This window comes from Ambystoma mexicanum, chromosome 5q (genome assembly GCF_040938575.1).
Source record: "Ambystoma mexicanum isolate Mex_15411 chromosome 5q, UKY_AmexF1_1, whole genome shotgun sequence".
Taxonomy (NCBI): Eukaryota; Metazoa; Chordata; class Amphibia; order Caudata; family Ambystomatidae; genus Ambystoma; species Ambystoma mexicanum.
In genome coordinates, this window is record NC_090933.1 from 524,120,119 (window position 1) to 524,146,357 (window position 26,239).

A 26,239-nucleotide genomic window follows, 5' to 3' on the forward strand; every position below is an offset into this window, starting at 1 on the left:
CCCAAGCCTGAACTGTTTAATTGTACCAGTGAGCCAAAGTGTGCAAGACTGGTAGAGCTGTGCCATCCACCTATCCTTTTTTAGAAACTCTCTAGACCCTGTGGTGCGGAACGTGGGGAAAGGAGTTCTGACTTAAGCCATTCTGACATTTCTTTTGAGACACTATTTTCCTTTTGTATTCCCTTACCACAATTGTCACTTTGCGAAGGAGAGCAAGGCTAGTTTTTTTTTAGTATAGGCCTTTTTATTTTGACTAGACTGACTTGGACTTGTTTGTTATTTGTTTAATGGTCGAAACTACTCCCGTTCTAGAGTTAGGGCCAGTTAGGAATTCTATCAACCCAACCAAAATATCAAATAAAAATTTATAGAAACTTGTATCCATTGTGTCTGTGTCTACTATTGATACCATGCCTTCCTTACAGAGCTCTCACATGCCTCTTTCTAGGTGCTCTGGCCTCTGAATATTTATTTACTCTTCTCCTCTCAACTATTGTTGGAAACTGTTCTTTTCTTGACACCAGTTCTTCCAATTCGTAGTTCCTTGATTATTACTGATTAACCTTTGTGGTTTCCTTGTCTTCACACTGGGATCTGTATAATGTAGCCAGTTACCTGTTTCACTCGTTTTATAAGCTTTCAATTCACTGGGACAAACAGGTCGAGTGCCAGAACAATTCTCACTCTTATTATTTATACAATCACTGGGACAAGTATATGACTTCCCTCTGTGATTCTCACTCTCCTTAGTAAATAGCGACTAACTGGGACAAGTAATGCAGGTCTCTTTATGATTTTCACGCTTCTTAATGTATTCACACTCACTGGGACAAGTAGGCTAAGTCCCCTTGTGGTTCTCACTCGTTTAAGTATACACATTCACTGGGACGAGTATGCGTACTAGAGTCCTTCTATCTGCTTCCGTTATCAATAAGAAGGCTACTATTCTGCATCTTGTTATATGTGCCTGCTTCCATACAGATGGTTCTAAACTCCCGGGTCTCTCTCTCTCTGTTTCGCTGGCTCCTCCCCTTCTTATGGTGCTGCTCTGGGGATTCCCCAGTTTCTAATAGCAGTCTTTTTTTGTGTCAGAATTAGGTTCAGCATAACTACTTTGGGTTTATTTGGCCCAGTGTCAGCCAATTCTGTATTCTTTCTTACTCCTATTTATTTTACTTGTCTCAGTACCAGACAGATACTAATCTTCTGTACAAGTATTGCAATAACATATGTAGGAGGATTCTGATTTTCTGGTAACGGATAGAGCCTTAGGGCGTTTGAGTGTGATGGAAAAGTTTTTCTCATCGGAACTGGATTCTTTTCCTCAGGAGCAGAGTCTCTCGCTGTGAGGTCTTGCTTACCGCCAACCCTAGGGGGAATGTTGCGTAGCAGTCTCACCTCCGTAGCCTCACACGGAAAGGCTCCCCACTGGGGAGAAGTGACGGAAGGAACAAGTTACTTAACTGTAACTGTTGTTCTCCAGTATGGGTCCGGCATGGATTCACATGCTCATGAATATTCCCAGTTGTCAGGCTGGGAATCCTCGGTAAAGAAAGAATCAGTATCAGTTTCGTTTCTGATCTGTCTTTCTTAGTAGTAACCAATCACTGGTCTCTGGGTCATACTGCCCCCAGCCAATGACTGCCCTCTCCCTAAGCCCCTCCCCTGGCAGCCATCCTCAGATTTGGTAGCACGTAAAGTGGCAGTATGACCAAGTGAAGAGCCGCAGAGGGGTAGGAGGGAGGGTTCGCATGTGAATCCATGCCAGACCCATGCTGGAGAACAACAGTTACAAGTAAGTAACTTGTTCCTTCTCCTGCATGGGGTCTGGCATGGATTCACATGCTCATGAAAATAAGAATACAGAGCAGTACACACATGCACAACCACAGGAGGAGGCAAAAGGCTCAACATTAAGCATCACATAACAACATTAAGAATCTCTTACCTGCTCACCAGGCCCACCTTCAGGCGAACAGGTTGCGCAGCACTGCTTGGCCGACTCTGGACTCCTCCCTGGAATCCCGGTCGACGCAGTAGAATCTCGTGAAGGTGTGTGTCGACCTCCACGTAGCAGCCCTGCAGATGTCCAGCAGGTGAACACCAGACAAGAACGCCGTAGTAGCAGCGATCGCTCTGGTCGAATGGGCTCTCGGACGGCCAGGCAATGGCCGGTTGGCCAACCGATGACAGTGCATGATGCAGCCGGAGAGCCATCTGGAAATGGAAGCCTTCGAGAGAGCCTTCCCTTGGTGCACAGGTCCAAAGTTCACAAACATCTGTGATGTCTTCCGAAAACTCTCCGTTCGGTCCATGTAGAACTTAAGCGCTCTAGCCACATCTAGCGAGTGCAAAGTCCTCTCGGCCGGCGACGAAGGCGACGGGAAGAAAACTGGCAACACCAAGGGCTCGTTAAGATGGAAGTCCGACGGCACCTTGGACATGAAAGAGGGGTGCGTCCTCAGCACCACCCTCGTATCGTGAAAAGTCAAGTATGGAGGCTTACAGGATAGGGCCTGAATCTCTCCCACGCGTCGTGTGGAGGTGATGCCCACAAGGAACGCTGTCTTCCACGACAGGAACTTCAACGGAGCCGAATGCAAAGGCTCGAATGATGGCCCCATGAGCCTGGTCAGCACCACGTTGAGCTCCCACACCGGGCAGGAGCCTTCACCGGCGGGAACGATCGGAACAGTCCCTTCATGAATTCCTTCACCAGGCGATGAGACCACAAGGACGGCTGTCCTGCAGTTCTGCTGTATTGGGAGATCGCTGCCAGATGTATCTTGATGGAAGCGTGAGCTAGTTCAGCTTTGGCCAGCGACAGTAGGTATGGTAGCACTTGAGGTGCCAAAATCCGTAGAGGGTTGATCTTCTGTGCACGGCACCAGACAGAGAACCTCTTCCACTTATGTCCGTAGCACTTGAGAGTTGAGGACGCCCTGGCCTTCACAAGAACCTCTCTGCAGTCAGCTGGGATATAGTACCCTCCAAACTCTAGTGTTGCAGAAGCCAGGCCTGCAAGTTCATTGACTCCGGGTCGTGATGAAGAATGGCGCCTCCCTCTCTGGAGAGAAGATCTGCGTCCGTCGGCAGCTTGATTGGTGGGGACGCTGAGAGGTCCAGAAGGTCCGGGAACCAGATCTGTCTCGGCCACGCCGGTGCAACGAGGATCATCCTGCACTGGGACCTCTTGAGTTGGCTGATGAGTCGAAGTAGCAGAGGCAACGGAGGAAACTCATACAGGAACAGGCCGTCCCAGGGGAATGAGAAAGCATCGCCCATGCTCCTCGGCTGGGGAAACCTGCTGGCGAACCTCTGGCACTTGGAGTTCGTCGCCGTCGCGAACAGGTCAATCTGGGGTTTGCCCCATCGTTGGAAGAGCCGATCCACTTGATCCTGGCAGAGCTCCCACTCGTGGCACGAGCGCAGCTCCCTGCTGAGTGAGTCGGCGGTGGTGTTTTTTATTCCTGCCAGATGGAAGGGAACCAGAAACATCCCCTGGGTGACGCTTCCTTGGATAGGGCTGGGGATCTGGTGCCTCCCTGTTTCCAGATGTAGAACATCGCAGTGGTGTTGTCGGTGAAGATCCTCATGACCTTGCCCTTGAGGGACGGGAGGAACGACTTGAGCGCCCAGAACACAGCGCGGAGCTCCAAGATGTTGATGTGGAGAGACCTCTCCTCCGGGGGCCAAAGGCCTCTTGCGTGGAGATCTCCGGTGTGCGCGCCCCATCCCTCCAGGGAGGCGTCCGTCGTCACCGTCTCCTGATGTGCCGAGGTCTGGAAGTCCGTGCCCGCCGTGAGGTGTGCACGGGTGCCCCACCACTGAATCGCCCGACGGAAAACCTTGTTGAGAGGGATCTTGTCTTCGAAGCTGTCCGCCGCTTGCATCCAGCGTGCGTCGAGGAACTCCTGTAGAGGACGCATCCGTAGTCTGCACAGGCGCACTAGATAGATGCACAAGGACATAATTCCGAGGAGGAACTTGATGGATCTCACACTGGCCACGTCCGTGGCTAGCAGGCGCTGCACCTTGCTTAAGATGGCCTTCGTCCTTTCCTCCGACGGAGACGCCAATCGGTACACTGTATCGAGGTTCACTCCCAGAAACAGTGCCACCTGCGACGGAACCAAATGAGATTTCGGGTAGTTGATGGAGAAACCCAGCTCCGTGAGTAAGCGGACGGTCTTCGCCGTGTGGTTGACGGCGAGTTCTCTTGTCCTTGCGCGGATGAGCCAGTCGTCCAGGTAGGGGTAGACGTGGATCCCCTGCAGGCGCAGCCGCGCCACCACTGGTGCTAGGCACTTGGTTAATACCCTGGGTGCTGACTTCAATCCGAATGGCAGGGCTCTGAATTGGTAGTGGCGTCCTTGGACTACGAATCTGAGGAACTTTCTGTGCACTTTTAGGATGGGGATGTGGAAGTAAGCATCCTCCAAGTCCAACGACGATAGGAAATCGCCCCCCTCCCGCTGTCCCAGCACGTGCTGGAGTGACCATCCTGAACTTCTGTGCCTTGATGTATTTGTTCAACCGACGTAGGTCCAGGATGGGGCGCCAACCGCCTGTCTTCTTCCTGACGAGGAAGTATCTTGAGTATACTTCGGAGCCCCTGAGCCCTGAGCTCGATGGCACCGTTCTTGAGCATCATCACCTTTACCTCCAACAGCAGTTGAGGGACGTGATTTTCCTTCCAGTCCACGGGAGGATTGCGTTTACACTTCTTTTGGAATTCGAGAGTGTGCCCGTGGGCCAGGGCATCCAGCACCCAACGGTCGTTGGAGATGGACTCCCACACGCTGACGAACTTCGCCAACCGGCCTCCCACCGGGGTGCTTCGGTGGGGGCCCGACGCTACGGCCGGTTCAATCTTGCTTGGAGGCGGCCTTGCCACCTTGGCCTTCTTGGCGATGACGCTGAGATCCTCCTTGCTTGCCGCGACCTCTGTAAGCCTCCTGGGATGAGGAGCGGGCCGCCTGGCGGTACGTAGAGGAGCCACCGCCTGATCCCTTGGAGGACCCCCGTCTGCCTCTGGCGCTCCGAAAGGGCCGTTGTTGCTGAAGAACTCCCAGGGCTCGGGCCATCTCTGTGTCGGCCTTGATGGCCTGCAGCTTCTCATCCACTGTTTTCCCAAACAGGTTGTTGCCGCCGAACGGCATGTCCAAAACCCTGGTCTGCACATCTTGATGGAAGTCTGTCACCTTGAGCCAGCCTCGTCGTCGAAGCCAAACACTGTTGCCTAACTGGCGAAACCCAGTGTCGGCGATGTCCGTTGCCACAGTTATGGCGTGGTCTGACGCCACCTCACCTTCCTGCAGAATCTCCAGGGCCTCCACCCTCTTGTCCTCTACTAGGAATTCCAGTAGGGGGGGCTATCTTGTACCATAGCTCCCTGTCGTAACGTGCCACAATCGCTAAGGCGTTGGCCGCTTGAATTGTCGCCGCCGCCGACGAAATGACCCGTCGTCCCATGGCGTCCAATTTCTTACCCTTGCCGTCCAGGTGGGGAAGTAGAGGTTGAGGCTGTCGCCCCCGCCGCCTTCTTCTTGGCCGCCACTCAGACGACCAAATATGGCGTAGGTTGAGCCCTGAGGCACAACGGGGCTGCGTCAGGGACCCGGTACTACTTCTCGTACCTGTCCCTCTTGGCAGGCGTCGTGGATGGGTTCTTCATGATCGCAAGTCCCTCGTCCCAGATATCGTCGAGTAACGGTACCGCGAGGACCGTCTTTCTCTTGGCCTCTCGCCGTTGATCGAGGAAACCCTCCTTCTTCTGTTCCTCGGGGCTGAGCTGGAAGAGCTTGGATGCCCTGGTGATCATGGCGTGAAAGGAGGCAATTTCGTCGGGCGGTCCAGTCGTCGTATCCGTTGCCGTGTCATCCCTAGGGTCCGGTGAGGGGATGAGGGCTCCACGGGTCGTGGGGGCATGAAGGGCGGGGAGGGAAGAACGTCCGCCGGGGTTCGTGATAATCTCGTCCTCATCTCCGTGCATAAGGTTTGGATTTGTCATGATGCCTACCTCTAAGGAGCCAGGCCGGGCCCAGCAACCCCAGAGGCAGACATCATTTTCCCCAGGGAAGTCTCAGCGGGCCCAAGTCGGGGCCCTTTGGACTCAGTCCTGGCGCCTTAGGTGCCAGGCTCATAGCGGACCCCAGTCCTGGCGCCTTAGGCGCCAGGCTCATAGAAGAGGATATGTGTTTAAGTGCTTGGGTGCACACTTACCTGATGCAGACCTTGCTGCTTCATCCAGGCCCTCTTGAGGCCTGAATGGGACTACTTAACCTGTAGGACTACTTCACCACCCGGGTGTGGTCGGGGAAGGATACACACCTGATTGGTGGAAGGATACATACCAGGAACTTCTTCCAAGGCTATTTAAACCCCACCCGAACAGCCACACATGCTTCGCGTTGTTCTGCACCTAGCAGCTGGACGCTCACCGTGTCAGCTCCAGCATCCTGACTTCAGCCACGCCTGCCAGCACCCTGGAACACCTGCAAGGGTGAAAGGAAGAGAATAGGAGAAGAAAAGCCCTTACTTGCTAAATCTGCATCCCGGAGTCATTTCTCCAACGGCCCTGAAAAGGAAGACATCATTTTAAAGGCATTTCGTTTCGATCGCTGCAGCGCTGCATTTTACTCACCTTTGCAAGGCGCTTCCATCTTCAGCAGCGATCTTCCGGATTCAGCTACGCCCCGGCGCCTAGAGGAAAAAAGACAAGAACAAAGGTGAGAGGGAGAAAAGGAATAAGGAAAGCTCAGTTTCCTTTTAAGTCTTAGCTGTTAGATTATTCCCACTGCATTTTGGGTCCTGCCGCTTCCTGGCATCTCCGGACCCCGGCCCCTATGGGGAAAAAAGACAAAGACATTGAATGAGCGAATGCAAAGACATTACCTGAGCGCTCATCCAGAACTGTTTCACTTCGGGTCGGCGCCATATCTCCGGCACTCCGAACCCCGGCCCCTAAGGGGAAAAAGACATAAGCATTAGCGCTTGCTGCAATTAGACAACGAACATTATTATTAAGCTTGAACTTTTGAACAGAACTTTTACAGCGCCTTACCTGAACAGTCAAGCTTACCTGAACTCCCATAAATCCTCAATCCAGTGAAGTAACTGGGTTTCAACGCGCCCCTGCATCAGAAGCAGGATGGAGAGCTCATCCTTCCAAACCCTAAGGTGAGGCTTCACGGGGAATCGTGGAGGAGGTATCGTGGAGGGTTGGAAGGGAGTGGGAGGCTTGAGCATTGTTCCACAGTTGGTAATACTCCCTTTTCACACACAGGAGGGTATCCAACGAGCCAGGGAAGCCAGAATAGAGGGGCCCTTCCTGTCCGTCTTCAGAGTTCTGCGCCTTCGACGCCGCGCCTCCGTGGGAACCAGGTTAGCGTTACAGGATTGCCATCAAAATGGTTGCCGAGTTGTCCTGAGGCTCGGGCAATGGCTGCGACGGGAGGGATGGTTTCTCCTCCAATGCGGCCTCGCCGACGCCACAGTCGCTTTCTTAGTCCATCTCTTCGGGATCCCTCCCGTGGGATCGTACCTTCGCGAACCTCTCGTTCAGGTTCTTCACGGTTTCCACCAGCTCCTCCTCAGAGGCTGAATCTGTGTCGGTGATGGCCACCGCCCCCCCCCCACCTTTTCCACCGGGGTCTTCACGGGGGTCTTGTCAATGGGCTGGAAAGAGGATTCCCTCCGCGGTGGCAGGGAAACTCTGGGCCCCGAGATCGCCTCCAGGGCTGTTGCGACTCCCTCGATAGAGGCCTTAGCCGGGTGAATCAAGGCCTTCACCACCTTTGGCACGCTTGAGGCCTTCACCTTGGGGGGAGGGTCACCGCCTCGCTCCCCCTCGGCCGAATCCTTCGAGATCGACCGGGGCCTCTCCAGAAGCTTACCCGGGTTCTCGGATTTCCTCTTCCCTGAACCAGAGCATTGGCTCGTGGTCGATGGTGCCGGGGAAGGCACGCCCTGCCTGGCAGCCGGCGAGCCCGACTGTTCGGCGCTCCCGGTGCCCGCGGACTCGCGGTGCTTAGCCTTCTGTTGGGCCCCCGTCGCCGGAGCTTAGAAGACTGCTCAGACCTTTTCTTCTCCTCACCTGCTGGGCCCTTCTCCAGCCAGCTGGTGAGGCGGGAACTACAACCCCTCATGGTCCATTCCGATAGGTTCTTGCAGAACGCACAGTTCTTCTCCATGTGCGTCTTGTCCTCATGAAGGCAGTAGAGACATCTCGAATGCTCGTCCTCCTTGAAAACATTCTGTAACCCACATCCAGGGCAGTTCCTGAACATCTTGGATCCGGGCATCGAGCTTCCCTTGTCCTGGGCCATGTCCATGGTAGGCCTAAAATCTTCTGGAAACCTCCAGGAAGCGCAACTTGACGAAAACTTCACCCTTGAGGGGCGTAGAAATTCTGAAACGGGTCCCCGTTGATCGGAAGTAGAACGGTGGAACTTGAGGCTCGATTTAACCGAAAAATTAGAAAATCTCTTTGAAAAAAGCACGAAAATGCAGTAAAAGCTCGAGAGTATAGCACGAGGACTCCCAACACTTGAACTTGCGGTAAAAATCTGAGGATGGCTGCCAGGGGAGGGGCTTAGGGAGAGGGCAGTCATTGGCTGGGGGCAGTATGACCCAGAGACCAGTGATTGATTACTACTAAGAAAGACAGATCAGAAACGAAACTGATACTGATTTTTTCTTTACAGAGGATTCCCAACCCGACGACGGGGAATATTCATGAGCATGTGAATCCATGCCAGAACCCATGCTGGAGAATCACTCGATTCATCACAAGACTCTGATTAATTCATATTATGTTACATTAGTAAGCGCTCTTTGATTCAGGGTATCTCACTATTACTAGGACGGTTTTTCTGTAAAGAAACTATAGTGTTTTTATAACATTGAAGTTCTGGAATATAATGCATAATTGTGTGTGTGCATTTACTTACCCTCCCAAGATTATTAGACAAACTTGTTTATTTGCGTCTTGCAGGGTCAGAGTATAAACTGACCTAGAGGCTGAGCAGTGTTTTCTACGGGAAGAGTTATCTGAAGTCCCACTTTTCCATTGTCAGAAGAGTTGGCATGTTACTTTTCAACATTTGCACCCAAGAAAGAGAGGAGCCTGCTCAGGAAGAGGACCGTTAGGGGTGAAAGGGCTTATTAATGGCTGAAGAGGTCATGTTATTTTTCTGGTTTACTAAGACTAAAGTTTCTGAGGAGGGTTGTGGGACATGTAGTCCCCACTGAGTGTCTTTACATTGTCTTTCCGAGCTTCAATAAAGTGACAATTACTCACATATGAGTCTTTAATAGAATCAACACTTTCTTATACAAACTTTATAGAAAATCTGCATTAATCTTTCATCACTCTAGCCGTTCAAAATAAAGAACGTTTTACCATAGTTGTTGCGTAAATGTTGAAACACATTTTTTACCAAACATACCCATTCTTAAGCTTCGCACAGACATTGCGCTAGATTGTACCTTGACGGACAAATTCAGAGATTTTATTGTAAGGAAAATATAAAAAGATGTACCAGAGAAGGCCACCCGAAATGTTCTCAAGCATGAAAATATAAATATTTAAACATAATTCTACTTACCATAGGAGTTGCAACACTTGTCCAGGAAAGAAGTGTAACCACAATCTCCACAACCATGTAGTGAATTCCTGGTCCTCCATTATTTTCAGAAACAACAAGCTGCAGTAAGGGACCTAGCCACTGCCTTGCATATGGCTGGAAAACCTTGAACAAAAAGCACATTATATATTGTTGCTGGCAAGGATTTACATTTCATATCATTGTCAGCAGCTGTGCCAAAAGAAAATGTGTAAAGCAAATTACTTAGCACTGGTAATGTTCATTCTAATGGATTCTAATTCCACAGATTCCTCACCTTCAATAGAATTGGTAGCACCAGCAGAATGGCAAAACTTGTGCATCACCAGCATCCAAGTTCTTCGGAGCACATGATTCTCGGGACTGCAAATGACTCTGTGCAGCATTGATATATACACACATGCATAGCACCACACCCCATTAACTCGGTTTTCCCTTTTATCCCCCCCCATGCTTAGTGGTTACAGGCAACTGGAAAGGGAACCAGCGAGCGCTTTCATTCTGGAGCAATATGGGAGAGCTACGAGGAATCTATGGGAGGAGAATCCATTAGAAATTAATAGTTACCCACCATAGTGACTAACGTACTCTTAGTCCATAGTCCCTTTTCCTCCATACTGTATGGGCGTCCCTCACGAGGGACTGGAGACGGAACCTTTTTCACCACAGAAAATGTTCTTCCCCTTTAAATTTAGAGGTGTGGTCCTGGGAGCATGCGCTCACCAGCACCACTCCTTAGTGCCCATTGATGAGTTGACAATGATCAACATTGCCTAATGACACCAGTATTATTAGGGGGGAGGATGGTGGGACGTATGGAGGAAATGGGACCATGCACTAAGAGTACGTTAGTCACTACAGTGAGCAACTATTAATTACTCTTACGTCCCGTCCCCTTTCCCCCATACTGTATGGGGGCAATTACAACTGAATGTAGCCCCAGGGTAAAGAGGAGACCCTCCTTAAGAAAACAGGTTTCTTAGAACCACCTGCACGAATGCCGCATCTGACCTAGAGGCGGTGTCCAAACAGTAGTGCTTACAGAAAGCTGAAGGGGTGGCCCAGAGAGCCGCCCTGCTGATGACCTGCCACGGCACATGCCGTTGGAACGCAATGGCTGTGGCCTTGGCTCTGGCCACTGTGGAATATTTTGACCCACTCAGCTGTGCTAGGTTACATCACTTTGCTGCATTGGTGCAATAGACAGCACAAAATGGCCGCGCTGACTCCTGTGCATGCCAAAGATCTCTAAACTGTGTTTTTGTGACAACCAGAAAATGGCTGCACCCCCCTGCCACACACATTTCAAGTGGGTGGAACAGAGTACTCACTGCAGGAATGTGCCAGTATGCTCTGCAACATTTAATATGGAGTGAAGTGAAGTGAAAGAGGCAGCATCATTGTGTTGAAAACCCAAAATGCCTCTTTAAAATGACACTTCTTCAACCTTAAAAGTGCTGCTTGGCGCTAAATTTATCAATATCTCATGAACCACTGTGATTAAAAAGGCCGTGCAATGCCCTGGATCATTCATTGTGTCTCAGAGGAACCGGGCCTCATTTGAATGACAGCTCCTGTCAATTGTATCCTTGAAAAATCAACCCGGGGCTTTGTTTTCATTTTACAAGGGAAACGCGTCTATTTTCTTTGCAACAGTATCAAGAATCAGCTGTCCAGAGAAAGACTCTAAATAGATGCCTGTCACTGTATCCATGCTGCAAAACAATTCCAGCACTCAAGACAAGAACTATAGATGCAGAAAGTGTATATTTGCTGGAGATGAAAACCGAATTTAAAGAAATAGTAAAATGTGCTTTTTCCTGACTGAAGGGATCACCTAATTAAAAGTACATTATTGTGTAAAGGCTTGATTACTTAGAAACGTAAAAGGATTTGTTACTGATACAAATACACCTATAAACTGTTTTAATTCTATAGGTTTAAATTCAAGATTTAAAAGGAGAAAATCAAAGCTAAAGCCCAGGCTGAGCTGGCAAACTATATTAAAAAAAACTTGCTCTGCCAGTTGCTAGCCCTGAGAAACGGTGATACCTCAAACTTCTGGCACAGGAAAGGGTAATTGATTGCTTGGAGGCTTTCAATACCCAGGACAATGGGACTTCCCAAGTCATATCAGACATTCGTCTTTGCTCCAGGCTGAGACAATAGCAGGCTGAGACTCTCACCTGTCAAGTGTGAGAGGCAGTAAACTTCAATCAAAAGAGAGGCCCCTCATACTGCTTCAAAGGAATTGACATTTGCTTGCAGTTGGGGGTAAAAAAAACGGATTAAGTGACAATAGACTTCCTTTTGGTTTTAAAAAGCCTATTTTGTAACTGAACTTCAAGACATTTAACTTTGCAGCAAGAATGAGGAAAATAAGACAAGTTTGTAGTTTTAAATCTAATTTTATGTTCTTTCTGTGAAGACTTGGTAGAACTCATTACTGCATAAGGAACAGAAGTGTAAAGAATGACAGATTGTGGGGAAAGTATTGATATTGCGAATCCCAGTGGTAAACGCGCATCTGTGTACAAAGTTGGGAAATTTTAGGCCAAATCTTTCATGGTTTAAATTGACAAAATGTAGCAGAAAGGCAAAACCAGGCCCCACAGAGTTGGGGTTTGGATTGAAATATGACACACAAAATATGTAACTTGTGTATCTGATTTTCTCAGAGGTTATAACTGTATAAATATGTATTTGTGGAAAAGTTGGATTTTTGTTCCAGTGGCTAGGGCAGGTTTCTAGTCATTGTAAAAATCATCCCATAAACATGACATCCTTTTCTGTGATCCAATCAGCGAAGAGCAATGCGGAAACTAGGCGCTTGCCCAATCCTAGCATTATGGGTGTGGGTAGTAAGCCTGCCCCTGCCATATACTGTAGTGATGTCATTTGGCATGAAAAATAAGGGAACCTGACAAAACACAGGCACAAACTGATTCCTGACTTTCTTCCTGATTTCCTGTGTGGCGTCCTGTTCCTGATTTCTTCATCCTGCTTGATCCTGATTCCAGATTTCATTGTAAAGCCAAGGCCTATCCATTGCTGAACCCCTTTTCAGCTAGGCCTCAAATTCTAAAAATCCCAAAAACCCAAGGGAAGCATCCTGATCCAACATGGCTTGCTACTACTAGATGTATGCATGCTCCAAACTCGCCATCCCACTGATCTCCAGTCTCCAGTAACCGGAAGGGCCAGTCCAGTGCAGTCCGGTGACCAGAACGGCCCAGATGATCCTGTCCTACCTGGTTTGCCCAGCTGTCCTTGGTTAGACCCGATCCGTGTGATGACCAGAACCCTTGACGGTCCAAAATCCTAAATTAAAGTGAACTGTAAGTAGCAATAGGAATTATAGAAAACCATAGCATACCTTGCCTTGCCCTGCCCTATCCCCAACTTGTAACATTGTCAGAATCCTTATTGCAATCCTGTCTTTGATTTATCTTGCTAAGCGCCATTTCTTTAGTCATTTTTATCTTGTGTAAATCTTAAACCATCCATCCTACTTACAGTGATCCGACTGGTTCCGCCGGGGCGAACGCTGGGGATCTGGTCTTGAAGTCATGAATCAACTCTAGAGCTTACTGTGTCCCTCCTTGGTATTTTGGCCAGAATGCTCTAGCATAGAGTAAAACTATAGTCAATATTTTCTTGTCCAAACTGAGTTTCTTTTCTGTTTTCACTACCCAATCTTTCTAAAAACGCCTCTCATTCAATATTGCATACCTTCCTCATTTCAACTTTGGATCATACCTAAGACCTATAGCTGCATCCCAAATACCGCACTCAGAGTCAGTGTATTTCACCCATTTTTCTTAAAAACAGTTTGGTTAATTTAAGGCGGGAAACCACAATTTTGCAAAGTTTTACATGTGTGATTTTTACTCTAAAGCATTTTCAACCTTCCATTCAGATTCAAAGTGTTTACTGTTGCTGAAACTATAGCTCATGGTTGTTAATATCTTTACAATGTTGCACCCATAGAGATTTGTACTGATTTAAGGATTTTTGCACACATTCATTGTTTTACCCAGCCATTTCGAATGTCATTTTAAAGTGTAAGATTTCAAATTTGTTTTTCTCTTCTTTGGGCAGGGAAGGTTGTATTCGAATTCTGTCTTCCATTCCTTATTCCTGATTACCAGCTGCTTCCTTATATCTATTTAGAATTGTTTGTTTGTGGGTTGAGGAATATTGCAGGGGGAAATCCTAACGTAAGTGCTATCTTTCCAAACAAGCCAAAAGTGTTCTCTTTCTCTGGTGTTTTCCTTCTGTGTTGCTAAAGAGTGCAATCTGTGTTGCTAAAGAGTGCATTTAAGTGCATTACATACCTTTTTATCTGTTATTGTCACCATATTGGTGATTGTTGCTCCCTATTTAAAAGTATATGTTTGATTTGAATTTAAAATAAATAAATACATATTACCTTTACCAACCAGCCTGATTCCTGGTCCATTGTGACCTGGGGTATTTTAGAAGGGGTGTGATACGAGTGGCATATCACTCAAAATATTGAACCTATAGATGCAATAAAATAAGTATTTCAGCTGTGTGCTACATACTAGGCTAAGACCAGGGTGTTTCTCCTGAGTGAAATACTTAACACTGCATGGGCATGTAAGTTTACTGGCACTGTTTTGTGTTGCCCCTCATAAGACTCCTTGATGGCTGCAACCATCCACCTCGCTATGGAGGCCTTGGAGGCCTGATAACCGGGCCTTGACCAACCTAAAGTGACAAATAAGGCGTCGAACTTGCAGAAGTCCTTGGTTCTGTCCAGGTAGTATTTCAGCGCGCGTCTGACTTCCAGATGGTGCAAGACCCTCTGAGGCTCGTCCTTATGGTCTGTGAAGAAAGTGGGTAAGACTATTTCCTCGTTGAGATGGAAGGAGGAGGTCACCTTGAGTAGGAAAGCAGGGTGCGTCCGCAGGACGACCTTGTCCCTGTGAAAAGTGGTGTAGGGTTTTGATGCCACCAGAGCCTGGATCTCGCTGACTCTGTGAGCTGAGGTGAGGCCCACGAGCAGAGCTGTCTTTATGGTGACCAGCCTGATGTCCGCGGACGCCATAGGATCAAAACGTGTGTGCGCCAAGACGCCCAATACAACACTGAGGTCCCACACGGGGTGTGGCTTCTTTATAGGTGGGTAAAGCCTGTGGAGGCCTGCCAGATATCGCTTAAATCACCAGGTTGGAGGAGGAGAAGAGACCCTGCTCCGAATTCCTGTAAGCCCCTATGGCTGCCAGATAGGTGCTGCATGTATCCACCTGCACACCAGAGTCGGCGAGGTGTGCTGAAAAGGAGAGCATGTTGTGCAAGGTGCACTTAAGATGGTCAATCTCCCTAGAGTCAGCCCAATGACAGAATCTAGACCATTTACTCTTATATTGGCTCCTAGTAGCCTTGCTTCTAGCGCCCTGGATGATCTCTAGGTTAGCCTGAGATAGGCTAAAGTGTTTCAGCGTGATCTGCTCAGGAACCACGCTGCAAGGGCTAGCTTGTTAGGAGAAGGGGGAGTATCCTGCCCCCCTGCTGGGCCAGGAGAGGAGCTGGGCCCAGCGGTAGGGGAATGTGTGGGATTTATTGACCCACTCCACAGTATTTCACCACATCACCAAGCTGCCTGTCTGCAGAAAACAGAAAATGGCGGCACTGTGCGCACCAGGACCTCGAAACTCCAACAAAAAGATGGCTGCACCGTCCTGCCAAGCATACTTCGGGCAGGATGGAACAAGGGGACACACTGAAGGAGCGTGCCAGTGTGTTCTGAAACATATAAATGGAATAAAGTGAAAAGGCAGAACTGCTTTGCTGAAAACCCCAAATTCCCCTTGAAAATGAAACTTTTCACCCTTTAAAAATGCTGCTTTGACGCTAATTCCGCCTGTTCTGTCTTACACTACTGTGATTAAAAAGGCCCTGCCATGCCCAGGATATTTCATTGTGCCTCAGCAAAACCAGGCATGATTTCTGAATGACAGGCCCTGTCAAACCAACTCTGAGAGAAATCAACAAGGAACTTTTACTTGAACAGGAACACGCGTTTATTTATTTCCAAAAGTATCCAAAGCTCAGCATTTCAAAGAGACTAACTCTCTGAGCCAGGTCAGTTTCAATATCTGTGCTTCAGACACAACTACTGCTTTCAAGAAAATGACTATGGCTGCAAAGACAGTGTCGGAGTCTGATGGAGCTGCCAAACCGAATTTAAAGAAACGCTAGCTTTTCACCACACATGTAAAAATGGGCCTTTGCAAACTGAAAGAAAAAGTGGCCCGTTTAAAAAAGAAATTGTTGAATGAAACCTTGCTTTATTTAGAAATGAAAAGGGGTTTGTTGTTGGTGATAATACACACAGGGGCTGTTTTATTCCACAGGTGTGTTTTAATTCAGGACCCAAAATAAGATCATAAAGATTTTAAGCCACATGGGCTGAATTTGAAAGCTCTCAAAAACCAGTTATTCCAGACGGCACAGCTAAAAGCTTCCCCCTAAGGAAGGACGCCACACCATAAACTCTCAGCATATACTAACACCTAAATGATAATTACTAGGTTGGAAATAATCTAGGCTAGGCTAACCCACTGACAATGGAACTCCCAGGGCAAGGAAGTTTGAAGTGTGAAGGGGCAATAAACCTTTACTCAAGCTGAGAAACCCCCACCTTGCTTTGAAGGAAATGACAGTTGGTAGCAGTTGAAGGAAGGAAAAAGAAATGATCCAGTGACAAAGGACTGTCATTTGTTTCCAAAGACTATCTTATAAAAAAACTTTACAGACTTATCTCTGCAGCAAGACTTTGTAAAAATGTAGAATTTTCGCAGTGTAAAAGAGAATTTTTGTGCTTTCTTTTAAGACATAGTAGAATTCACTGACACCTTGGGGACAGAAAGGGCCAAGTATGGCGGATTACAAGAAAAGTATCCATGTTACAAATGCAAATTTGAGTAGATGCATCCCTTATGATAATCCACATCCATGTATAAAGTTATGGAATTTTGAGAAATCCCAATGAAAAGCGCGAAAAATTGGTAGAAGGTTGAAACAAGGTCTCACGGACTGGTGGATTGGACTGCAATGTGCTGCACAAAATATTTAACATGTGTATATAATTTCTTAAGAGATTGCAATTGTATAAATGTATGTTTGTGGTAAAATCGGATTTTAGTTAAAGTAACAGTGGGAAGTTTTTGGACATTGTAAAACTCACCTCAAATCTAACATCATTTCCCTGAAATACAACCAGCTGAGAGCGAAGCGGAGACTATTACCCTTGTCCAATCCCGTTGTTAGAGGCGTGTTTAGTTAAGCCTGCCTAGTCATATACTTTAATGATGTCACTATGCATTATAAATAAGAGTCCCTGACAAGACTCTAGACACACAGTCTTTCTGACTTTCCAGCGCTGCGTTCCGGTTCCATCCATCCAGATTCCATATTCCAACTACAAGGCCAAAGCATTGCTGACCATACTCCAGGGCCCACTGCAAAATACAAGCAGTGCTGATCCTGCTCCAGCAAGGCATCAATTCTGAAAACCCACTAATCTCCCATTAAAAAGGGGAAAGCTGTGGTGTTTTGGGGAGTATCCTGATACCACTAACCATCCCGCCCTCCAGCCGATCTTTTGTATCCAGTGACCAGTATTGCCCTTCTAGTCCAGTGCCAGAACTGCCCAGCTGTTTGCTAGGCGTGCTGCCATGTAGTGACCAGAACCCTTAACGGTCCAAACTCCCAAACTAAAAGTGGACTGTAAGCATCATCTCTACCCCATAGAAATCCATAGTCTACTTGTCTTGCATCGGTCCTTATCCCTACTCTAAGTTATCCCATCCTTATCCCGATAACTTGTTCAAACTGTTAGAATCATTCTTGCAACCCTGCTCTTGATTGCTAGTGCTAGCGCCATCTCTTTAGTAATTTTTGTCTTTTATAATCCTAAGCCATTAGTCCTATTTCGACTGATCGGACTGGTTCCGCCAGAGTTGGGTGCTAGGGTGATAGGGTTGAACTTGCGAATCAACCCTGGAGCTTACTGTGTCCATCTTTGGTGGCCTAGCCTGAATACTCTAGTGTAAAGTAAAACTGTTCTTGTCACAACTGATTTCCTTTCCTATTTCACAGCTCCATTTTACTCAAAGCGTACCTTTTTATATCTTGCAGAACTCATCCAATTTACCAGCTAGAGACTTACTTTCACTTCCATATTGTACCTCTGATCTATAGCTGCACTCCAAATCAGTGTATTTCACCTGTTTTCATTAAATAATGTTTGGGTAATTTCAGGCGGGAATTGCAAAATTGCAAAGTTTCCAACGTGTCACTTTGCTGCAATCTGTTTTAAACTTTCCACTCATTTTTTAACTGTATGCTTTTCGTAATCCATTCTTTGTGATTGTAAGTGTATTTGCATTGTTGCTTTAGTGAGGAATTCTATTTGCTTCAAGGTTTTTAACACATTCATTATTTACTTGTAATTTTCTGAGTGTCATTTTATAACATTGCAAGGGGTTTGAAATCCGTGTTTCTCTCTTATTTGGGAAGGGAAGGTCAGATTTGGATTCAGATTCTTGCCTATTATTCCCGATTACCTGCTGTGTCTTTCTATCACGTCAGAATTCAATTATTTGAGGGAACATTGCAGGGGGAAATTCTAACTTGGGTGCTATTTTTATTTATTTATATAGCGCGCAGACAGCCCAGGGGCATTGTGGTGCTGTTACTTGCAGGAGATTAGTTACAGAGGTACAGGAACGGTAGCAGTCGTTGGCACATTATGATTGCTACAAACACAGTTGTCATTATAGCTCATGCATTTTTGGTCATTTCATTACAGCTTATGCAGTGGGATATTTGAATAGCAATCATGGCTATCTCACCTAAACCAAAAAGTGTTCCTATTCCGCTGTGCTGGGTATATGTTTCACTAGAAGGTTAAACCCAGTGCATTGCTCACATTCTCAGTGTAATTATCACCCCATTGGGTAAGATTTCTTTTGAATTTTAAAATAAATAAAAACATATTGTATTGTACCAACCAGCCTGGTTCATGGTCCGTTGTGACCTGGGGTATTTGAAAAGGGGGTGTGATATGAGTGGTGTACCATCTCAATATTGAATCAATATAAAAAGATAGGCATTTCAGTCGTGCGCTGCATACTAGGCCGAGACCAAGGTGTGTGTCGCCCGATTGAAATCTTTAACAAATGGGTGGTCTGTCCGGTAAGCTGAGAAGCTCAGAGAACCACGGTCTCGCCAGCCACCAAAGAGCTATCGGAATGATGCTGAGGTGCAGGGATTCCTCTACTTTGCAGATCCCTGTGCACCAGGGGTGTGGGCGGGAAGGCATATGCCGTCATGTCGGTCCATTGCATCTCGAATGCGTCGCAAAGGCTGCCGGAACCCTGCCCCTGCCAGGAGGCGAACTGTTGGCATTTCCTGTTGTCCCGGGAGGCAAATAGATCCACCTGGGGATGCCCCCACCTGAGGAAGATCTCCTTCAGTACCAGGTCGTTCAACTGCCACTCACAATTGTCTGTTCCCAGTCTGCTGAGCCTGTCCGCTTCCAGGTTGCATTCCCCCCGGGAGGTGGACAACCATGAGGTAGATGTTCTCCAGAGCCCATTCCCACATGCCAACTGCTAGGTTGCGCAGCAGAGGGGATCTGGTGCCCCCCTGCTTGTTGACATAGTACATGCTGGTGGAGTTGTCTGTCTGGATAAGAACTGTCTTGCCCTTGATAAGAGGGAGAAAGGCGTTGAGGGCCAAGCATATGGCCCTCAATTCTAGCCAATTGATTGTGGGACTCCTGCCGAGTCCAGACTACATAGACGCTGTGGCTGTCCAAGATGGCTCCCTAGCCCTCTAGGGAAAAGTCCATAGTAACTGTGACCTGAGTGGCCAGCTGTCGGAAGGGCTTGCCCTGCTGCAGTTGAAGTCCGAGGACCACCATTGGAGGGCCAAGAGGATATAGGCAGGAATGCTGACTGGCTCCTCTTGGAAGCCCTTCTCCAGATTCTATGTGGCTGCGAAGTGCAGCCGTAATCTGCGCATCCTGAGTCTTGTGTGGGGCACGGACAAGAGGACCGCTGCCAGAAGATCCAGTAGGAGGTCACGGGCCTGGAGAGGAAGTGAGCTGCAGCTCTCTTAATGGCTGCAATGTTGTCCTCTGAGGGAAAGACTGTCACAGAGCTTGTGTCTCAGGTGAGGCCCAAAAAGGTCAGGCTCTGCCTGGTCTGTAGCTGAGATTTCTTGAGATGGATAGTGAACCCCAGGTCGTGGAGTGTGTTCATCAGTGTGGAGGCAGCCTGCTGAATCGCTTCCGCAGAGGTGGGCCGTACAAGCCAGTCGTCCGGGTATGGGAAGACGTGGTGGCTCTGGGCACTGAGGAGGGCTGCTACTGCATTAATTAACCTGACAAATACCCTAGGCGCTGAGTTGAGGCCAAAGGGTAGCACCTTGCATGGGAAATGGAAGCCCATGATCCTGAAGAGCAGTAAGGAACGATGTGGCTGCCAAATCGGGACGTTTTGATAAGCGTCCTTCAGTTCCAGGGATCAGATCCAGTGTACCCTGTCCAGTGTTTCCGCAATAAGATCTGGTGTAACCATCTAGAATTTTTGCCGAGGGAGGGAGAGATTGAGGGTGGAAAGGTCCAACACAACTCTTAGGCCAGCCTGGTTCTTTTTCTGTATGGTGAAATTCCTGGAATAGAAGCCCAATCTTCGCTGAGAGGCTGGGACTTCTTCCACTGCCTGGCTCTTGACGAGCAACCAGCTCTCCGCCAGCAGAGTTGTTGTCCCAATCTGTGGGAGAAGAGGGGAGGAGGGAAGAGAGGGAGGAACCGCTAGGCGGTACCCACTGGCGACTACTGAGAGGATCCGAAAAATTCTGGCGCCAATATTGCACGTGGAAGGCGAGCCTGCCCCCACCGGTAACACGTGGACCCCAAGGGGCATGTCATGACTTCTTTCCCTCTGAGCCTGCTGCTGCGGAGGACAATTGAAAAAAACCCTTGCCCCCTCGCCTCCTTTGTTGTTTCCTCCGATGCTGACTCGGAGAATGGTCAAGTTGCCTGGACTTCCGTTCTTGGAAGCCTCGGAACCCGACAAACGCCCACCCCTTATCTGAGCGTTGCTGCGACTGGGCGTAGGCCTTGGGCGTGGCCTTCATATGAATAGATAAAGGCTTTGTGGTTTGCAAGCTGTTGTTCTTTTTATCTAATTCCTTGTCTGTGGTGGAGTGGAAGAGGTCACTGCCCTCGAAGATAAGGTCCAATATGCTGTAACGCTCACCTGATTCCCACGGAGGCGCAGGTCTGGCTTCGAGTGCTGATGCTTCTTCAATGGTGAAGCGCAGGACTCTGAAGATGGACAGGAAGGGCCCTCTACTCTGGTTTCTCCGGCTCGCAGGAATATTCCCCTGTGCGTGAAAAGGGAGTATTACCTACTGACTGAGTTATGCTCAAGCCTCCCACTCTCTTCCAACCCTCCACGATACCCTTCCACGATTCCCCGTGAAGTCTCACCTTAGGGTCTGAAAGGACGAGCTCTCCATCCTGCTTCTGACGCAGGGGCACGTTGAACCCAGTTACTTCACTGGATTGAGGTTGGATGGGAGTTCAGGTAAGCTTGATTATACTGGTAAGGCGCTGTAAAGGTTCTGTTGCAAGTTCAAAAGTTCAAGCTTTAAATAATAATGTTCATTGTCTTTTTTCAGGTGATGAATGAAGATTCCTTTGGAGACTTCTTGCAACAAAGCGCTGATGTTGATGTCTTTTCCCCATAGGGGCCGGGGTTCGGAATGCCGGAGATATGGCGCCGACCCGAAGTGAAACGTGCAGTTCCAGTAAAGATCTGGTAAGTCCTAGATGAGCGCTCAGGTAATGTTTTTGCATTCGCTCATCTAATGTCTTTGTCTTTTTTCCCCATAGGGGCCGGGGTCCTGCTTGGAAGCAGCAAGACCCGAAATGAAATGGGAATGACCCAACAGGTAAGTCTTAGAAGGAAACTGAGCTTTTCCTATTCCCTTCCTTCTCTCACCTCTTGTTCTTGTCTTTTTCTCTAGGCTCTGGGAAGTGGCTGTGTATCCGGATGATCGCTGCTGAAGATGGAGGAACCCAGGAAAGGTGAGTGAAATGCAGCGCTGCAGCGATCGTAACGAAATGCTTTTAAAAATGATGTCTTCCCTTTCAGGATCGTCGGTGATGTCTCTGTGGTGCAGATTAGCTGGTAGGTCTCTTGTCTCCCTTTGCAGGTGACCCAGGATGCTGACAGGCGTGGCTGAAGTCCAGATGCAGGAGCTGACACGGTGAGCGTCCAGCTGCGAGGAGCAGAACAACGCGAAGCGTGAGTTGCTGATCGGGTGTGGTTTAAATAGCTTTGGAAGAAGTTCCAAGTGTGTATCCTTCATCCAATCAGGTATGTAATCCTTCCCCGACAACACCCGGGTGGAAAGTAGTCCCACAGGTAAAGTAGTTCCTATTCAGGCCTCAAGAGGGCCTGGATGTGGCAGCATGGTCTGCATCAGGTAAGTGCACATTAAAACACTTGAACACATGTCTAGCTTTATGAGCCTGGCGCCTAAGGCGCCAGGACAGAGGTCCAACATGAGCCTGGCGCCTAAGGTGCCAGGACTGAGTCCAAAGGGCCCCAGCTTGGGCCCGCTGGCACTCCCCTGGGGGAAATGATGCCTGCCTCTGGGGTTGCTGGGTCGGACCTGGCTCCTTGGAGGTAGGCATCATGACAGTACCCCCCCTCAAGGCCCCTCCCAAGGTTCTTCCCTCCGGGGGTTTGGGCTTGTTCGGAAATCTCCAGTGAAACCTTTGTACTAATCGAGGTGCGTGGACATGGTTACTAGGCTCCCACGATCTCTCCTGAGGTCCATATCCCTTCCAGTCAACAAGATAGAAGAGTTTCGACTTTACCACCTTGGAGTCTAAAATGTCTTTAACTTCGAATTCCAATTCCCCTTCAATTTGAACTGGATCTGGAGGCTTGGACAATCGGGTTCCTGGTTGTGCTGGCTTCAAAAGTGATGCATGAAAAACTGGATGAATACGCATGTTGGACGGTAGATCCAGTTTAAAGGCCACTGGGTTGATTAGAGCTTTGATGGGATAAGGTCCTATGAATCTGGGATTGAAGGTTCGCGGGCCCTTGAGGGGTAAATGTTTAGTTGCTAGCCATACCTGGTCTCCTACTTGGTAAGGAGGAGTTTTACTTCGGTGCAAATCAGCGTTTTCTTTATACTTTTTCTTGGCTTCCTGTAAATGAGTTGCAGCTTCTTTGAAGGCTCGGGTTATTGTGGAATGCAGATGATTTACTGCGGGCATTTCCAGGGTCAGAGGTGGATCTAGATCAGAGGTCCGAGGATGGTGACCATACAAAGTATAAAAGGGGGTTTGTCCGGTTCCAGAATGCACTGAATTGTTGTATGCATATTCTGCGATCCAAAGGATGTCTTTCCAATTTAACTCGGATTGGTGTAACATGCACCGAAGATATTGCTCGAGAGTCTGATTGGTTCTCTCGGTTTGTCCGTCGGTCTGGGGGTGGTGGCTGAAGGATAACCGCACATCTATTTGTACTAGTTGGCAACACTTCTTCCAAAAATGTGAGATAAATTGACTTCCACGATCCGAGACTAAAATGGACGGGAAACCATGTATGCAAACTATATTCTCCAGGAATTCCTTGGCCAAGGTGGAAGCTGAAGGCAAACCCTTTAAAGGGATAAAGTGGGCCATTTTGGAGAATAGGTCCACAATTACAAGGATTGTGTTGTAACCAGCACAAGGAGGCAGATCTGTTATAAAGTCCATTGACAGGGTGTGCCATGGTGCCGGTGGAATATCCAAGGGTTGAAGTAGGCCGGCTGGCCTTTTCTTTTGAGCCTTGTTTTGGGCGCAAATTCCACAAGACAGTACAAAAGGCTTTATGTCTTTTCTCCAAGAAGGCCACCAGAAGTGGCGTTTGATTTTTTCCTCCGTTTTAGCGATACCAGGGTGTCCTTCCATTAAAGATTCATGATGATGGGCAATAACAAGTTCTTGCAATTCTTTACTTGGCAGAAACAACCGCTCCTGGAAGTAGGGTAAGTCATCCTTAACGGTGTAATGAGGACCCTTTTGACTCCATTCCAGTAAGGTTGAAAAGTCTAGAAGTTGTTTTACTTGCGTTTGGATATCCTCAATAGATTGCAATGAAGTTAAGCCTAAGATTCTTTGCTCAGGTATGATGGGCACAGGTTCTAAGCTCAAATTAGGTTCTTCCATGCCAATCCGGGATAAGGCGTCTGCTTTTCCATTCTTGCAGCCAGGGCGATAGGTAATTACAAAATCAAATTCTGCAAAGAATAGAGCCCATCGGAGTTGTCGTGAAGATTGAGCTTTGGCCGTCTTTAAATACTGTAAGTTTCTGTGGTCCGTAATTACGGTGATGGTGTGTCTTGCCCCGAGAAGGTAGTGACGCCAAGCCTTGAAAGCAGATTTGATGGCCAGTAACTCTTTATCGGTAATTGCGTAGTTGATTTCAGGAGGAGAACATTTTCTGGACCAAAAGGCCACTGGGTGTAGTTGGTTAGTTTTTGGGTCTCTTTGCGACAGGACAGCTCCCATGGCCGAACTGGAAGCATCGGTTTCCACTATGTACGGGAGATCTGGGTGCGGGTGCTTCAATACAGGTGCAGAGGTGAATTTGGTTTTCAGGTCCTGGAAGGCTTGTTCGGCCTCAAGAGTCCATTCAAAGCGTTTGTTTTTCTTTAGGAGAGCGGTGATGGGTTGGACTGTTCGGGAAAATTCCGGGATGAATCTTCGATAGAAATTAGCAAAGCCGAGCATGCTCTGAACTCCCTTCACCGAGCTTGGAGATGGCCATTTGAGGATGGCGTCCACCTTTCGCGAGTCCATTCGGACTCCTTGAGGTGTCAGGATGAATCCGAGAAACTCAACTTCTGTGGTATGAAAAACGCATTTTTTAAGTTTTGCAAATAGTCTGTGCTGGCACAGTTTCTCAAGAACTGCCCTAACATGTTTTCTGTGATCAGATTCTGAAGAAGAGTACACCAGGATGTCGTCAATGTAAACAATGACGCAGACATCGATAAGTTCCCGAAGAACATCATTCATAAAGTACGGAAAGGCGGCAGGTGCATTGCACAAATCGAAGGGCATCACCTGATATTCGAAGAGCCCAAATTTGGTGCGGAATGCAGTCTTCCATTCGTCGCCTTCTTTTATGGGCACCAGGTGATAAGCTCCTCGGAGATCTAACTTGGTGTACACACAAGCGTCTTTCACCTGGTCGATAAGCTCAGGGATCAAGGGCAGAGGATAACGATTCTTAATCGTTATTTGATTTAGGGCGCGATAGTCTATACACGTTCTAAGGTCGCCTTCTTTTTTTGGCACGAAGAACAGAGCTGAAGAGACAGGAGACTTGGACGGGCGAATAAAACCATTGGCTAGGTACTGATCTAAATACTGACGCAAATGCAGGTTCTCAGGTTCCGTAAGAGCATAAATCCTACTACAAGGTAGTTGAGCATTGGGTACCAGATCGATCTGGCTATCATAAGACCGATGGGGAGGTAACGTGTTAGCCTGTTCTTTCTGAAAAACGTCTTGGAATTCTTGGTATTCTGACGGTAGCTGTACAGGGGTGGAAGTTGCTGTGGCTAGACCCATAACTGGATTTCTTGGATAACAAGTTGGTTCACAATCAGGAAAACTTATCTTCTTTGCTCGCCAGTCAATTCTGGGATTATGTGTTTCTAACCAAGGAATTCCAAGAATTACTTGAAATTGTGGGGCCTTGATCACATCAAACACGATTGCTTCCTGATGTCCATCCTGACCCACCAGTGTCACTTCAACAGTGGAATGCGTTACAGGCCCTGAGGCTATTTCGGTTCCATCTACTGTAGTAATGACATCTTGGGTTACTTTCGGGCGGAGAGGAAGCTTAATCCTGGAAGCCAATTCACGGTCTATGTAATTTCCAATAGCTCCACTGTCGATGTATGCTTTTATAGAATGCAACTGCTGAGGCTGTTTTGGGTCCACGAGCACCATTGGCATGACGAAATGCGAGGTCAAAGAGTTAGTTTTCAAGCTCGGCAAGCGGACCCCTACGCTTGCCGGGCTAGGTCGTTTCCCGAATCAGGCGTCTCTAAATTCATTATCAGTAGCTCCAACCACCTTCTTAAGTGGTTTAACTGGACAATTTCGAAGAAAGTGACCGGAAGTCCCGCAATACAGACAAAGTTGCATTTGCCGCCTTCTCTCTCGTTCTTTCTGCGTTAATGGTCCTTTAACACCACCGATTTGCATAGGTTCAGATACGTCGGTACTCTTGGAGGTAGTGTGGGTTTTGATCGGTGCTCGGTTTTCATACTTGAACCGATCTGCTTTTCTGTTTTGAAGTCTGTGATCAAGTTGAACCACCAAGTCAATGTAGTCTGCGCAGACCTGGGGTGGGTTTACTATCTGAGCTAGAACATCCTTAAGCTCTCCGCGCAGGCCTCGATGAAACAATGTGATCCTTTTGCTTTCTGGCCATCCAGTTTCCACAACCAGTCTGTTAAAGGTGGCTATGTAGGACAGA

At 48.0% G+C, this 26,239-nt stretch overlaps 1 protein-coding gene across 1 annotated transcript in view; it reads right to left on the bottom strand.

The window, feature by feature from the left end:
- The window catches only part of PRKDC (protein kinase, DNA-activated, catalytic subunit), a 3,362,625-nt gene that overhangs the window by 1,401,930 nt on the left and 1,934,456 nt on the right, over window positions 1-26,239 (bottom strand). Inside the window, exon 49 of the mRNA XM_069621025.1 lies at window positions 9,612-9,755. Within this exon, the coding sequence (XP_069477126.1) occupies window positions 9,612-9,755 (144 nt within the window). The remainder of the gene's footprint in view (window positions 1-9,611; window positions 9,756-26,239) is intronic.